The sequence below is a fragment of the Lichenostomus cassidix genome, unplaced genomic scaffold, assembly GCF_008360975.1.
Source record: "Lichenostomus cassidix isolate B80296 unplaced genomic scaffold, HeHo_3.0 HiC_scaffold_33, whole genome shotgun sequence".
In the NCBI taxonomy this organism is placed as follows: Eukaryota; Metazoa; Chordata; class Aves; order Passeriformes; family Meliphagidae; genus Lichenostomus; species Lichenostomus cassidix.
In genome coordinates, this window is record NW_028147632.1 from 3,385,580 (window position 1) to 3,400,127 (window position 14,548).

The window sequence follows — 14,548 nt, forward strand, 5'->3', positions numbered from 1 at the left end:
GTTTTTGTTTGAACTTTTAAATGAAGTTTTTGTTTATTTATTTGTAATAATATTTATATTAATAAATAAATAGTATTTATAAATAAATTTTATGGGATTTTTACGGGATTTTTATGGGATTTTTATGGGATTTTTGTAGAATTTTGAGAATTTTTATAGGACTTTTACAGGATTTTTAAGGAATTTTACAGGATTTTTATGTGATTTTTATGGGATTTTTAGAGGATTTTTAGAGGATGTTTGTAGGATTTTTATAGGGTTTTTATAGAATTTTTACAGGATTTTAATAGGATTTTTATGGGATTTTTAGAGGATGTTTACAGGTTCTTTATTAGGATTTTATAGGATTTTTACAGGATCTTTGTAGGATTTTTATAGGATTTTTACAGGATTTTTATAGGATCTTTATAGGATTTTCATAGGATTTTTACAGGATCTTTACAGGATTTTTATGGGATTTTTATAGGATTTTTAGAGGATTTTTAGAGAATTTTTACAGGATCTTTGTAGAATTTTTAGAGGATTTTTATAGGGTTTTTACAGGATTTTTATAGGATCTTTTTAGGATTTTTGGAGGATTTTTACAGGATTTTTACAGGATCTTTGTAGGATTTTTTCAGAATTTTTATGGAATTGTTTAGAGAATTTTTATAGGATTTTTACAGGATTTTAATAGGATTTTTACAGAATTTTTATAGGATTTTTGTAGGATTTTTACAGGATTTTTATGGGATTTTCAGAGGATTTTTAGAGGATTTTTATAGGCTTTTTATAGAATTTTTATAGAATTTTTACAGGATTTTTAGAGGATTTTTATGTGATTTTCATAGGATTTTTAGAGGATTTTTATGGTATTTTTAGAGGATTTTTATAGGATTTTCATAGGATTTTTACAGGATTTTTACAGGATCTTTGTAGGATTTTTTCAGGATTTTTATGGGATTGTTTAGAGAATTATTATAGGATTTTTATGTGATTTTTATAGAATTTTTACAGGATTTTTATGGGATTTTTAGAGGACTTTTATAGGATTTTTACTGGATCTTTATAGGATTTTTAGAGAATTTTTATAGGATTTTTAGAGAATTTTTATAGGATTTTTATAGGATTTTTATAGGATTTTTACAGGATTTTTATAGGATTTTTCGGATTTTACGATTTTTATGGGATTTTTATGGGATTTTTAGAGGATTTTTGTGGGATTTTTATAGGATTTTTACAGGATTTTTAGAAGATTTTTACAGGATCTTTGTAGAACTTTTAGAGGATTTTTATGGGATTTTTAGAGGATTTTTAGAGGATGTTTATAGGATCTTTGTAGGATTTTTACAGGATTTTTATAGAATTTTTACAGGATCTTAGAGGATTTTTATAGAATTTTTGCAGGATTTTTTTAGGATTTTAATGGGATTTTTATGGGATTTTTAGAGGATGTTTATAGGATCTTTATAGGATTTTTACAGGATTTTTACAGGATCTTTATAGGATTTTTAGAGGATTTTTTGTCCCCAGATGTTCTCCCTGCTGTCCCCAGTAGGGTTTTTCCCATAACTGAGGTTTGTCCCATATTTACAGGATTTTTATAGGATTTTTGTGGAATTTTTGTGGAATTTTTATAGGATTTTATAGGATTTTTACAGGATTTTTAAAGGATCTTTGTAGGATTTTTACAGGATTTTTAGAGGATTTTTACAGGATTTTTAGAGGATTTTAATGTGATTTTTAGAGAATTTTTAGAGAATGTTTACAGGATCTTTACAGGATTTTTATGAGATTTTTACAGGATTTTTACAGGATTTTTATGTGATTTTAATGGGATTTTTAGAGGATTTTTATGTGATTTTTAGAGGATTTTTAGAGGATCTTTGTAAAATTTTTAGAATATTTTTATAGGATTTTTACAGGATTTTTAGAGGATTTTTATGCGATTTTTAGAGGATTTTTAGAGAATGTTTACAGGATTTTTACAGGATTTTTACAGGATCTTTGTAGAATTTTTAGAGGATTTTTGTAGGATTTTTATAGAATTTTTAGAGGATTTTTACAGGATTTTTATGTGATATTTATGGGATTTTAAAGAATTTTTAGAGAATTTTAATAGGATTTTAATAGGATTTTAATAGGATTTTTCTCTTTCCAGATGTTCTCCCTGCTGCTGCTGCTCCTCCAGGTCATTCCTGCTCACAGTGCAATCCATGCCAACCTCACTGAAGGTAAAATCCCAAATTTTTTGGGGCCAATCCTGAATTTTTGGGGTTCTAATTCCAAATTTTGGGGGTTCCAATCCCATATTTCCAACCCAAATCCCAAATTCCCACCCCAAATCCCACATTTTCAGTGCCAAATCCCGAATTTTTGGTGCCAATCCTGGAATTTTTATGGCCAATCCCAAATTTTTATGGCCAAATCTGACCCCAAATCCCAAATTTCCACCCCAAATCCCAAATTCCTGACCCCAAATCCCGAATTTCTGACCCCAAATCCCAAATTTCTGACCCCAAATCCCAAATTTCCACCCCAAATCCCAAATTTCTGACCCCAAATCCCAAATTTCTGACCCCAAATCCCAAATTTCTGACCCCAAATCCCAAATTTCTGACCCCAAATCCCAAATTTCTGACCCCAAATCCCAAATTTCTGACCCCAAATCCCAAATTTCCACCCCAAATCCCAAATTTCTGACCCCAAATCCCAAATTTCTGACCCCAAATCCCAATTTCTGACCCCAAATCCCAATTTCTGACCCCAAATCCCAAATTTCTGACCCCAAATCCCAAATTTCTGACCCCAAATCCCAAATTTCCGACCCCAAATCCCAAATTCCTGACCCCAAATCCCAAATTTCTGACCCCAAATCCCAAAATTCTGACCCTAAATCCCAAATTTCTGATCCAAATCCCAAATTTCTGACCCTAAATCCCAAATTTCTGACCCCAAATCCCAAATTTCTGACCCCAAATCCCAAATTTCCACCCCAAATCCCAAATTTCTGACCCCAAATCCCAAATTTCTGACCCAAATCCCAAATTTCTGACCCCAAATCCCAAATTTCTGACCCCAAATCCCAAATTTCTGACCCTAAATCCCAAATTTCTGACCCAAATCCCAAATTTCTGACCCTAAATCCCAAATTTCTGACCCCAAATCCCAAATTTCTGACCCCAAATCCCAATTTCTGACCCCAAATCCCAAATTTCCACCCTAAATCCCAAATTTCTGACCCCAAATCCTAAATTTCTGACCCCAAATCCCAAATTTTTAGGTCCCAAATCCCAAATTTCTGACCCAAATCCCATATTTTTAGGTCCCAAATCCCAATTTCTGACCCCAAATCCCAAATTCTGACCCCAAATTCATAATTTCTGACCCCAAATCCCAAATTCCTGACCCTAAATCCCAAATTCTGACCTCAAATCCCACATTTTTGGGGTTTTTTTTGGGTTCTAACCACATTTTTGGGGGTTTTTTGGGGTTTTTTGGGGTTTTTTTGAGGTCTGACCACATTTTCTGGGGGTTTTTTGGGTTATTTTTTGGGGGTTTTTGGGGTTTTTTTTTTTGGATTTCACCACACATTTGGAGGTTTTTTTAGGGTTTTTTTGGGGTTTTTGGGATTTGACCTCATTTTTGGGGTTTTTTGGGGATTTTTTGGGGTTTTCCAGGTTTTCCAGGATCCGCTATCAAGTTCTGACCCCATTTTTGGGGTTTTTTTGGATTTTTGTAAGGGTTTTTTGCAGGTTCTTTTGGGGGTTTTTTGGGGGTTTTTTGGGGGTTCTGATCCCATTTTTGGGATTTTTTTTTGGTGTTTCACATTTTTGGGGGTTTTTTGGGGTTTTTTGGGTTCTAACCCCATTTCTGAGGGTTTTTTTGGGTTTTTTTGGGTTCTGACCCCATTTTTGGGGTTTTTTTGGGGTCTGACCACATTTTTTGGGGTTTTTTAGGGGTTTTTTTGGGGTTTCCAGGATCCACTTTCAGGTTCTGACCCCGTTTTTGGGGATTTTTTGGATTTTTTTTTGCGTTTTCACCATATTTTGGGATTTTTTTGGTGTTTCCAGGCTGCCAGATCATCCACCCCCCTCGGGACGGCGGGATCCGCTATCGGGGTCTGACCCCATTTTGGGGCTTTTTATGGGGTATTTTTGGGGTTTTTTTGGTTTTTTTGGGGGTCTGACCCCATTTTTGGGGTTTTATTTAGGGTTTTTTTGGGGGCTTTTGGGTTTTTTTTGGGATCTCACACCATTTTGGGGGTTCTTTTGGGGGGTTTTTTTGCGTTTTCACCATATTTTTGGGGTTTTTTTGGGTTTTTTTTTAGGATCTAACCCCATTTTTGGGGGTTTTTTTGGGTTTTTTTGGGATTTCACTCCATTTTTTTGGGATCTAATCCCATTTCTGGGATTTTTTTGGGGTTTCCAGGCTGCCAGATCATCCACCCCCCTCGGGACGGTGGGATCCGCTATCGGGGTCTGACCCCATTTCTGGGGCTTTTTATGGGGTTTTTATGGGGTTTTTTGGGGTTTTTTTGGGATTTGACCACATTTTTGGGGGTTTTTTTGGGATCTGATCACATTTTTTGGGGTTTTTTGGGGGTTTTTTTAGGATTTCACCCCATTTTTGGAGGTTTTTTTAGGGTTTTTTTGGGTTCTGACCTCATTTTATGTGATTTTTTTTGGGTTTTTAGGCTGCCAGATCATCCACCCCCCTCGGGACGGCGGGATCCGCTATCGGGGTCTGACCCCATTTTTGGGGTTTTTTTGGGATCTGATCACACTTTTTGGGTCTTCTTGGGGTTTTTTGGGGTTTTTTGTGGTTTTTTAGGGTTTTTTTTTAGGATTTCATCACATTTTTGGGGTTTTTTTGGGTTTTTTAGGGTTTTTTTTAGGATTTCACCCCATTTTTTTGGGTTTTTTCGGGATTTTTTCGGGATTTCACCACATTTTTTGGGTTTCCAGGCTGCCAGATCATCCACCCCCCTCGGGACGGCGGGATCCGCTATCGGGGTCTGACCCCATTTTGGGGTTTTTTTGGGGTTTTTTTGGGGTTTTTTTGGGATCTGACCACATTTTTGGGTTTTTTGGGGGGTTTTTCTAAGATCTAACCCCATTTTTGAGGTTTTTTGGGGGTTTTTTTGGGGATTTCACCCCATTTTTAGGGTTTTTTTCGGGATCTGACCTCATTTTTGGGATTTTTTGTGGGATTTCCAGGCTGCCAGATCATCCACCCCCCTCGGGACGGCGGGATCCGCTATCGGGGTCTGACCCCATTTTGGGGTTTTTTTGGGGTTTTTTTGGGGTTTTTTTGGGATCTGACCACATTTTTGGGTTTTTTGGGGGGTTTTTCTAAGATCTAACCCCATTTTTGAGGTTTTTTGGGGGTTTTTTTGGGGATTTCACCCCATTTTTAGGGTTTTTTTCGGGATCTGACCTCATTTTTGGGATTTTTTTGGGGTTTTTAGGCTGCCAGATCATCCACCCCCCTCGGGACGGCGGGATCTGCTATCATTTCTGGGGTTTTTTTGGGGTTTTTTTGGTTTGGTTTTTTTGGTCTGACCAATTTTGGGTTTTGGGGTTTTTTTGAGATCTGACCCATTTTGGTTGGGTTTTGGGATTTCACCACATTTTTCGGGGGTTTTTTGGGATTTCACCACATTTTAGGGAGTTTTTGAGAGTTTTTTTGGGGATTTTCCCACATTTTTAGGGGTTCTTTTTGGGATCTAACCCCATTTTTTGGGTTTTTTTTGGGATTTCATCCCATTTTTTGGGGTTTTTTTGGGGTTTTTTTTAGGATTTAACCCCATTTTTGGGGGTTTTTTAGGGTTTTTTTGGGTTTTCTGGGGTTTTTTTAAGATCTAATCCCATTTATAGGATTTTTTTGGGATTTGCAGGCTGCCAGATCATCCACCCCCCTCGGGACGGCGGGATCCGCTATCGGGGTCTGACCCCATTTTGGGGCTTTTTTTGGGATTTCACCACATTTTTTAGGATTTTTATGACTTTTTTGGGGTTTTCCAGGTTTTCCAGGATCCTCTATCATGTTCTGACCCCATTTTTGGGTCTTTTTGGATTTTTTGGGGGTTTTTTTGTGGTTTTTTAGGATTTTTTTTCAGGATTTCATCACATTTTTGGGGTTTTTTTAGGGGTTTTTTGGGTTTTTTGGGATTTTTTTGGGATTTTTTTAGGATCTGACCCCATATTTTTGGGTTTTTAGGCTGCCAGATCATCCACCCCCCTCGGGACGGCGGGATCCGCTATCGGGGTCTGACCCCATTTTGGGGTTTTTTTGGGGTTTTTTGGGGATTTCACCACATTTTTTGGGATTTTTTTGGCTTTTTTGGGTGTTTTCCAGGTTTTCCAGGATTCTCTATCAAGTTCTGACCACATTTTTTGGGTCTTTTTGGGTTTTTTTGGGGTTTTTTTAGGGTTTTTTTTAGGATTTCATCACATTTTTAGGGTTTTTCTGGGGTTTTTTTGGGATTTCACACCATATTTGGGGGTTTTTTGAGGTTTTTTGGGGTTTTCCAGGATGCTCTATCAGGTTTTGACCCCATTTTTTGGGATTTCTTTGGGGTTTTTAGGCTGCCAGATCATCCACCCCCCTCGGGACGGCGGGATCCGCTATCGGGGTCTGACCCCATTTTGGGGCTTTTTATGGGGTTTTTTTGGGTTTTTTTGGGATTTGACCTAATTTTTGGGGTTTTTTTTTGGTTTTTTGGGTGTTTTTAATGGGATTTCACCACATTTTTTGGGTTTTTTGGGGGTTTTTTGGGTTTTTATGGGATTTGACCACATTTTTTGGGGTTTTTTTGGGATCTGATCACATTTTTTGGGTCTTCTTGGGGTTTTTTGGGGTTTTTTTGTGGTTTTTTAGGGGTTTTTTTTAGGATTTCACCCCATTTTTGGGGTTTTTTTTAGGGTTTTTTTGGGATGTAACCCCATTTTTGGGATATTTTTTTGGGGTTTTCCAGGCTGCCAGATCATCCACCCCCCTCGGGACGGCGGGATCCGCTATCGGGGTCTGACCCCATTTTGGGGTTTTTTGGGGATTTCACCACATTTTTTGGGGGTTTTTTGGGATCTGACCCCATTTTTTGGGGTTTTTTAGGGTTTTTTGGGGTTTTTTTGGGAGTTTGACCACATTTTTGGGGTATATTTGGGATTTCACCACATTTTTGGGGTTTTTTTTAGGTTTTTTTTGGGATGTAACCCCATTTTTGGGGTTTTTTTTAGGGTTTTTTTGGGTTCTGACCTCATTTTATGTGATTTTTTTTGGGTTTTTAGGCTGCCAGATCATCCACCCCCCTCGGGACGGCGGGATCCGCTATCGGGGTCTGACCCCAGAAGAAGTTCGCAGCGTTCGCCTGCTGCCCTTCGACTACGAGATCGAGTACGTGTGTCGCCCCGAGAGGGAGATTGTGGGGCCAAAGGTCAGGAAGTGCCAGCGGGATGGCAGCTGGACGGCCATGGCTCAGCCCAGCCGATGCTGTGAGTCAGTTTGGGGTCATCCTATAAATGATCCCAATCCTATAAATGCTATAAATCCCATAAATGTTCCTATGAGTGTTCTTGATCCTATAAATCCAATAAATCTTGTAAATCCCATAAGTGTTTTCGTTCCCATAAGTGTTCCTGATCCTATAAGTGTTCCCGATCCCATAAATCCAATAAATCCTATAAATGTTCCCGATCCCATAAATGTTCCTATAAGTGTTCCTGATCCTAGAAACCTAATAAATCCTATAAGTGTTCCTGATCCTATAAATCCAATAAATCCTATAAGTGTTCCTATATGTGTTCCCGATCCTATAAATCCAATAAATCCAATAAATCCAATAAATCCCATAAGTGTTCCCAATCCTATATGTGTTCCTGATCCTATAAATCCTATAAATCCTATAAGTGTTCCTGATCCTATAAATCTAATAAATTTAATAAGTGTTCCCAATCCTATAAGTGTTCCTGATCCTATAAATCCAATAAATCCTATAAATGTTCCTGATCCCATAAATGTTCCTATAAGTGTTCCTGATCCTAGAAACCTAATAAATCCTATAAGTGTTCCCAATCCTATAAGTGTTCCCAATCCTACAAATGCAATAAATCCTATAAGTGTTTTCATTCCCATAAGTGTTTCTGATCCTATAAATCCAATAAATCCTAGAAATGTTCCTATTCCCATAAGTGTTTTCATTTCGTAAATGTTCCCAATCCCAGAAGTGTTCCTGATCCTATAAAGGTTCCCAATCCTATAAATGTTCTCAATCCCATAAGTGTTCCCAATCCCATAAATGTTCCTGATCCTATAAAGGTTCCTGACCCCATAAATGTTCCCAATCCCATAAATGTTCCCAATCCCATAAGTGTTCCTATTCCCATAAATGTTCCCAACCCCATAAATGTTCCCAATCCCATAAATGTTCCCAATCCTGTAAGTGTTTCTATCCTATAAAGGTTCCAAATTTCATAACTGTTCCCAATCCCATAAGTGTTTCCAACCCTATAAGTGTTTCCATCCCATAAATGTTCTCAATCCCATAAATGCTCCCAATCCCATAAATGTTCCCAATCCCATAAATGTTCCCAATCCCATAAGTGTTCCCGATCCTATAAATCCTATAAATCCCCTAAATCCCATAACTGTCCCCAATCCCATCCCCTGTGGGGCCAAAGGTCAGGCAGTGCCAGCGGGATGGCAGCTGGACGGCCATGGGACAGAGCAGCCGGTGCTGGGAGTCAGTTTGGGGTCCTAAAAGGGTTCCTGATCCTAGAAATCCTATAAATCAAATAAATCCTATAAGTGTTTTCATTCCCATAAGTGTTCCTGATCCTATAAATCCAATAAATCCTATAAATCCTATAAATCCAATAAATCCTATAAGTGTTCCCAATCCTATAAGTGTTCCCAATCCTATAAATCCAATAAATCCTATAAGTGTTCCCTATCCTATAAATCCTATAAATCCTATAAATCCAATAAATCCCATAAGTGTTCCCGATCCCATAAATGTTCCTATAAGTGTTCCTGATCCTATAAGTGTTTCTGATCCTATAAATCCAATAAATCCTATAAGTGCTTTTGTTCCCATAAGTGTTCCTGATCCTAAGAATCCAATAAATCCTGTAAGTGTTTTCATTCCTATAAGTGTTCCCAATCCTATAAATCCTATAAATGCAATAAATCCCATAAGTGTTCCCAATCCTATAAGTGTTCCTGATCCTATAAATCCAATAAATCCTATAAATGTTTTCATTTCCATAAGCGTTTTCATTTCGTAAATGTTCCCAATCCCAGAAATGTTCCCGATCCTATAAAGGTTCCCATAAGTATTCCTATTCCCAAAAGTGTTCCCAATCCTATAAGTGTTTCCATCCTATAAGTGTCTCCAATCCCATAAATGTTCCTATAAATATTCTCAATCCCATCAATGTTCCTAATCCTATAAATGTTCCCAATCCCATAAATGTCCCAAATCCCATAATGTTCCCAATCCCATAATGTTCCCAACCCCATAAATGTTCCCAAACCCATAAGTGTTTTCATTCCCATAAGAGTTTCCACGCTGCAAATGTTCCCGATCCCATAAATGTTCCCAATCCCATAAATGCTCTCAATCCTATAAGTGTTCCTAATCCTATAAATCAAATAAATTCTATAAATGTTCCCGATCCCATAAGTGTTCTTGTATGTGTTCCCGATCCTATAAATCCTATAAATCCTATAAATCCCATAAGTGTTCCCGATCCTATAAGTGTTCCTGATCCTATAAATCCTATAAGTCCTATAAATCCTATAAATCCCATAAGTGTTCCTGATCCTATAAGTGTTCCTGATCCTATAAATCCTATAAATCCTATAAATCCTATAAGTGTTCCTGATCCTGTAAGTGTTCCCGATCCTATAAATCCTATAAATCCTATAAATCCAATAAATCCTATAAGTGTTCCCGATCCTATAAGTGTTCCTGATCCTATAAATCCAATAAATCCCATAAATGTTCCTGATCTGATATGTGTTCCTGATCCTATAAATCCTATAAATCCCAATAGTATTCCCAATCCTATAAGTGTTCCTGATCTTATAAATCCAATAAATCCTATAAATGTTCCCAACCCTATAAATCCAATAAACCCTATAAATGTTTTCATTCCCATAAGTGTTTTCATTTCGTAAAGGTTCCCGATCCTATAAATGTCCTCAATCCCATAAAGGTTCCCAATCCCATAAGTGTTTCCATCCCATAAATGTTCCCAATCCTATAAGTCTTTCCATTCCATAAATGTTCCCATCCCATAAATGTTCCCAATCCCATAAATGTTCCCAATCCCATAAGTGTTCCTGATCCTATAAGTGATCCTGATCCTATAAATCCAATAAATCCCATAAATGTCCCAATCCCATCACCGTCCTCATCTGATCATCACCATGAGCTTGACCATCACCATCTCCTGACCATCACCATCTCCTGACCATCTCCTGACCATCACCTGACCATCTCCTGACCATCACCATCACCTGACCATCTCCTGACCATCACCATCTCCTGACCATCTCCTGAACATCTCCTGACCATCTCCTGACCATCACCATCTCCTGACCATCACTACCACCTGACCATCACCATCACCTGACCATCTCCTGACCATCACTACCACCTGACCATCACCTTGACCATGACCATCTCCTGACCATCACCATCTCCTGACCATCACCATCTCCTGACCATCTCCTGACCATCTCCTGACCATCACCATCTCCTGACCATCACCACCACCTGACCATCACCATCTCCTGACCATCTCCTGACCATCTCCTGACCATCACCTTGACCATGACCATCTCCTGACCATCACCATCACCTGACCATCTCCTGACCATCACCATCTCCTGACCATCACCTGACCATCTCCTGACCATCACCTGACCATCTCCTGACCATCACCTGACCATCTCCTGACCATCACCATCTCCTGACCATCACCATCTCCTGACCATCTCCTGACCATCACCATCTCCTGACCATCTCCTGACCATCTCCTGACCATCACCATCTCCTGACCATCACCACCACCTGACCATCACCATCTCCTGACCATCTCCTGACCATCTCCTGACCATCACCTTGACCATGACCATCTCCTGACCATCACCATCACCTGACCATCTCCTGACCATCACCATCTCCTGACCATCTCCTGACCATCTCCTGACCATCACCATCTCCTGACCATCACCTGACCATCACCTGACCATCACCATCTCCTGACCATCACCTGACCATCACCATCTCCTGACCATCTTCTGACCATCTCCTGACCATCACCTGACCATCACCATCTCCTGACCATCTCCTGACCATCTCCTGACCATCTCCTGACCATCTCCTGACCATCACCATCACCTGACCATCACCATCACCTGACCACCTCCATCACCTGACCATCTCTTGACCACCGCCATGACCATCACTTGACCATCACCTGACCATGACCATCTCTTGACCATTACCACCACCTTGACCATCTCTTGACCATCACCACCACCATGACCATCTCTTGACCACCATGACCACCCCTTGACCACCACCACCATCACCACCACTTGACCACCACCATGACCATCTCCTGACCACCATCACCACCTGACCATCACCATCACGTTGACCATCACCATCACCTGACCACCACTTGACCATCACCACCACCTGACCATCACCTGACCATCACCACCACCTGACCATCTCCTGACCATCTCCTGACCATCACCATCTCCTGACCATCACCACCACCTGACCACCACCTGACCATCACCTGACCACCATCTGACCATCACCATCACCTGACCACCACCTGACCATCACCATCACCTTGACCATTACCTTGACCATGACCACTACCACCACCACGACCACCTCTTGACCATCACCAGGACCATGACTATCTCCTGACCATCACCACCACCACCACTGCTATGACCATCACTGGACCATGACCACAACCATCTCCTTGACCACCACCATCACCACCACCTTGACCATCACTATGACCACCACCTTGACCATCACTATGACCACCACCTTGACCATCACTATGACCACCTCCTTGACCATCACCATGACCACCTTGACCATCACTATGACCACCACCTTGACCATCACTATGACCACAACCATCTCTTGACCACCACCATTTCTTGACCATCACCATGACCATCACCACCACACAACCATCACCACCACCTTGACCATCTCTTGACCATCACCATGACCATCACCATCTCTTGACCATCACCACCACCATGACCATCTCTTGACCACCACCATGACCATCACCATCTCTTGACCATCACCACCACCATGACCACCACCTTGACCATGACCATCTCTTGACCACCACCACGACCATCACCACCACTTGACCACCACCACCACCATCACCATCCCTTGACCATCACCATGACCATCACCATCCCTTGTCCACCACCATGACCATCTCTTGATCACCACTATGATCACCATCACCACCACCATGACCATCACCATTCCTTGACCACCACCATGACCATCACCACCACCTTGACCACGACCATCTCTTGACCATCACCACCATGACCATCTCCTGATGTCCCCGCAGTGCGGACATGTCCCAAGCTCCACCTGAGCCTGGAGAACGGCCAGGTGACCTCCGGGGCCATGGAGAGGGTTCCCGTTGAAGGCACCTGGGCAGAGTTCAGGTGTGACCCGGGATTTCGGCTGGTGGGCGTCGCCCGCAGCAACTGCACCAAGAGCGGCCGCTGGAGCTCCCCGAAGCCGCTCTGCGAGCGTGAGTGTCGTGTGGTGGGGTCTTGGGGGGCTTCTCGGGAGGTCTCGGGGGGTTCTGGGGTGGGATTTTGGGGTCTCCAGGGTTGGATTTTGGGGTCTTTGGGGTCTTCTGAGAAGGTCTTGGGGGTCTCTGGGGTTCCTGGGGTTGGATTTTGGGGTCTTTGGGATCTTCTGGAGTTCCTGGGGTTGGATTTTGGGGTCTCTAGGGTTGGATTTTGGGGTTTCTGGGTTGAAATTTGGGATCTCTGGGAGGTTCCTTAGAGGTTCCTTGAGAAGTTCCTTGGAGGTTCTTTAGGAGGTTCTTTGGGGTTGGATTTTGGGGTCTTTGGGGTCTTCTGAGAAGGTTTTTGGGGTGTTTGGGGTTGGATTTTGGGGTCTCTGGGAGATTCTTTGGAGGTTCCTTGAGAAGTTCCTTGGAGGTTCTTTGGGTTTGGATTTTGGGGTCTCTAAGGTTGGATTTTGGGGTTTTCGGGGTTTTCTGAGAAGGTCTTTGGGGTCTCTAGGGGCTTCTCAGGAGGTCTTGGGGGGCACTGGGGTTGGATTTTGGGGTCTTTGGGGTCTTCAGAGAAGGTTTTTGGGGGGTCTCTGGGGTTGGATTTTGGGGTCTCTGGGAGGTTCCTTAGAGGTTCCTTGAGAAGTTCCTTGAAGGTTCTTTGGGAGGTTCTTTGGGTTTGGATTTTGGGGTCTCTAGGGGTGGATTTTGGGGTCTTTGTGGTTCCTGGGATTGGATTTTGGGGTCTTTGGGGTTGGATTTTGGGGTCTTTGGGAGGTTCTTTGGAGGTTCTTTGGAGGTTCCTTGAGAAGTTCCTTGGAGGTTCTTTTGGTTTGGAGTTTGGGGTCTCTGGGGTCTTCTGAGAAAGTTTTTGGGGTCTCCAGAGTTGGAGTTTGGGGTCTTTGGGGTTTCTGGGTTGGATTTTGGGGTCTTTGGGGTTGGAGTTTGGGGTCTTCGGGTTCTCTAGGGTTGGATTTTGGGATCTCTGGGAGGTTCTTTGGAGGTTCCTTGGAGGTTCTTTAGAGGTTCCTTGAGAAGTTCCTTGGAGGTTCTTTGGAAGGTTCTTTGGGGTTGGATTTTGGGATCTTCTGGGGGTGGATTTGGGGGTCTTTGGGGTCTCTGGGGTTGGATTTTGGGATCTCAGGGATTTGGGATTTTAGAGATTTGGGATTTTAGAAATTTGGGATCTCAGGGATTTGTGATTTTTGGGATTTGGGATCTCTCCGTGACTCAGTTTCCCTCCACAGCTCATCGACCTTCCTCAGGTGAGTCACTCTGCCCCTCCCCCATCGCCCCTCCCCCCACCGCCCCTCCCCCCCATCGCCCCTCCCCATCGCCCCTCCCCATCGCCTCACAATCGCTCCCCTCCCAGCCTTCCTCCCTCCTTCCTCCTCCTCCTAATCTTCCTCTTCCTCCTCCTCTTCCTCCTTTTCCTTCCCCTTTTTTCCCAGCCTTCCTCCTCTTCCTCCTCTTCCTCCTTTTTCCTCCTCTTCCTCCTCCTCTTTTTTCCTCCTCTTTTTTCCTCCTCTTTTTTCCTTCCTTCCTTCTCTTGTTTCCTTCTCTTGTTTCCTTCTCTTGTTTCCTTCTCTTGTTTCCTTCTCTTGTTTCCTTCCTTCTCTTGTTTCCTTGTTTCCTTCTCTTGTTTCCTTCTCTTGTTTCCTTCTCTTGTTTCCTTCCTTCCTTCTCTTGTTTTCTTCCTTCCTTCTCTTGTTTTCTTCCTTCCTTCTCTTGTTTTCTTCCTTCTCTTT

General features: G+C 41.7%; 1 protein-coding gene and 1 long non-coding RNA gene across 2 annotated transcripts in view; both read left to right on the top strand.

Moving 5' to 3' along the window:
* The first annotated feature begins 2,132 nt into the window (after positions 1 to 2,132).
* The window catches only part of LOC146421539 (gamma-aminobutyric acid type B receptor subunit 1-like), a 13,054-nt gene continuing 638 nt past the window's right edge, over positions 2,133 to 14,548 (top strand). The window contains exons 1-4 of the mRNA XM_085047162.1: positions 2,133 to 2,213; positions 7,272 to 7,475; positions 12,621 to 12,809; positions 14,048 to 14,159. Coding sequence (XP_084903288.1) covers positions 2,141 to 2,213; positions 7,272 to 7,475; positions 12,621 to 12,809; positions 14,048 to 14,159 — 578 coding nt within the window. The 5' untranslated portion in view covers positions 2,133 to 2,140. The remainder of the gene's footprint in view (positions 2,214 to 7,271; positions 7,476 to 12,620; positions 12,810 to 14,047; positions 14,160 to 14,548) is intronic.
* On the top strand, positions 6,403 to 6,944 carry LOC146421540 (uncharacterized). Its single transcript, XR_014848751.1, has 3 exons — positions 6,403 to 6,455; positions 6,529 to 6,656; positions 6,875 to 6,944. It is a non-coding gene; the product is annotated as an uncharacterized LOC146421540 (long non-coding RNA).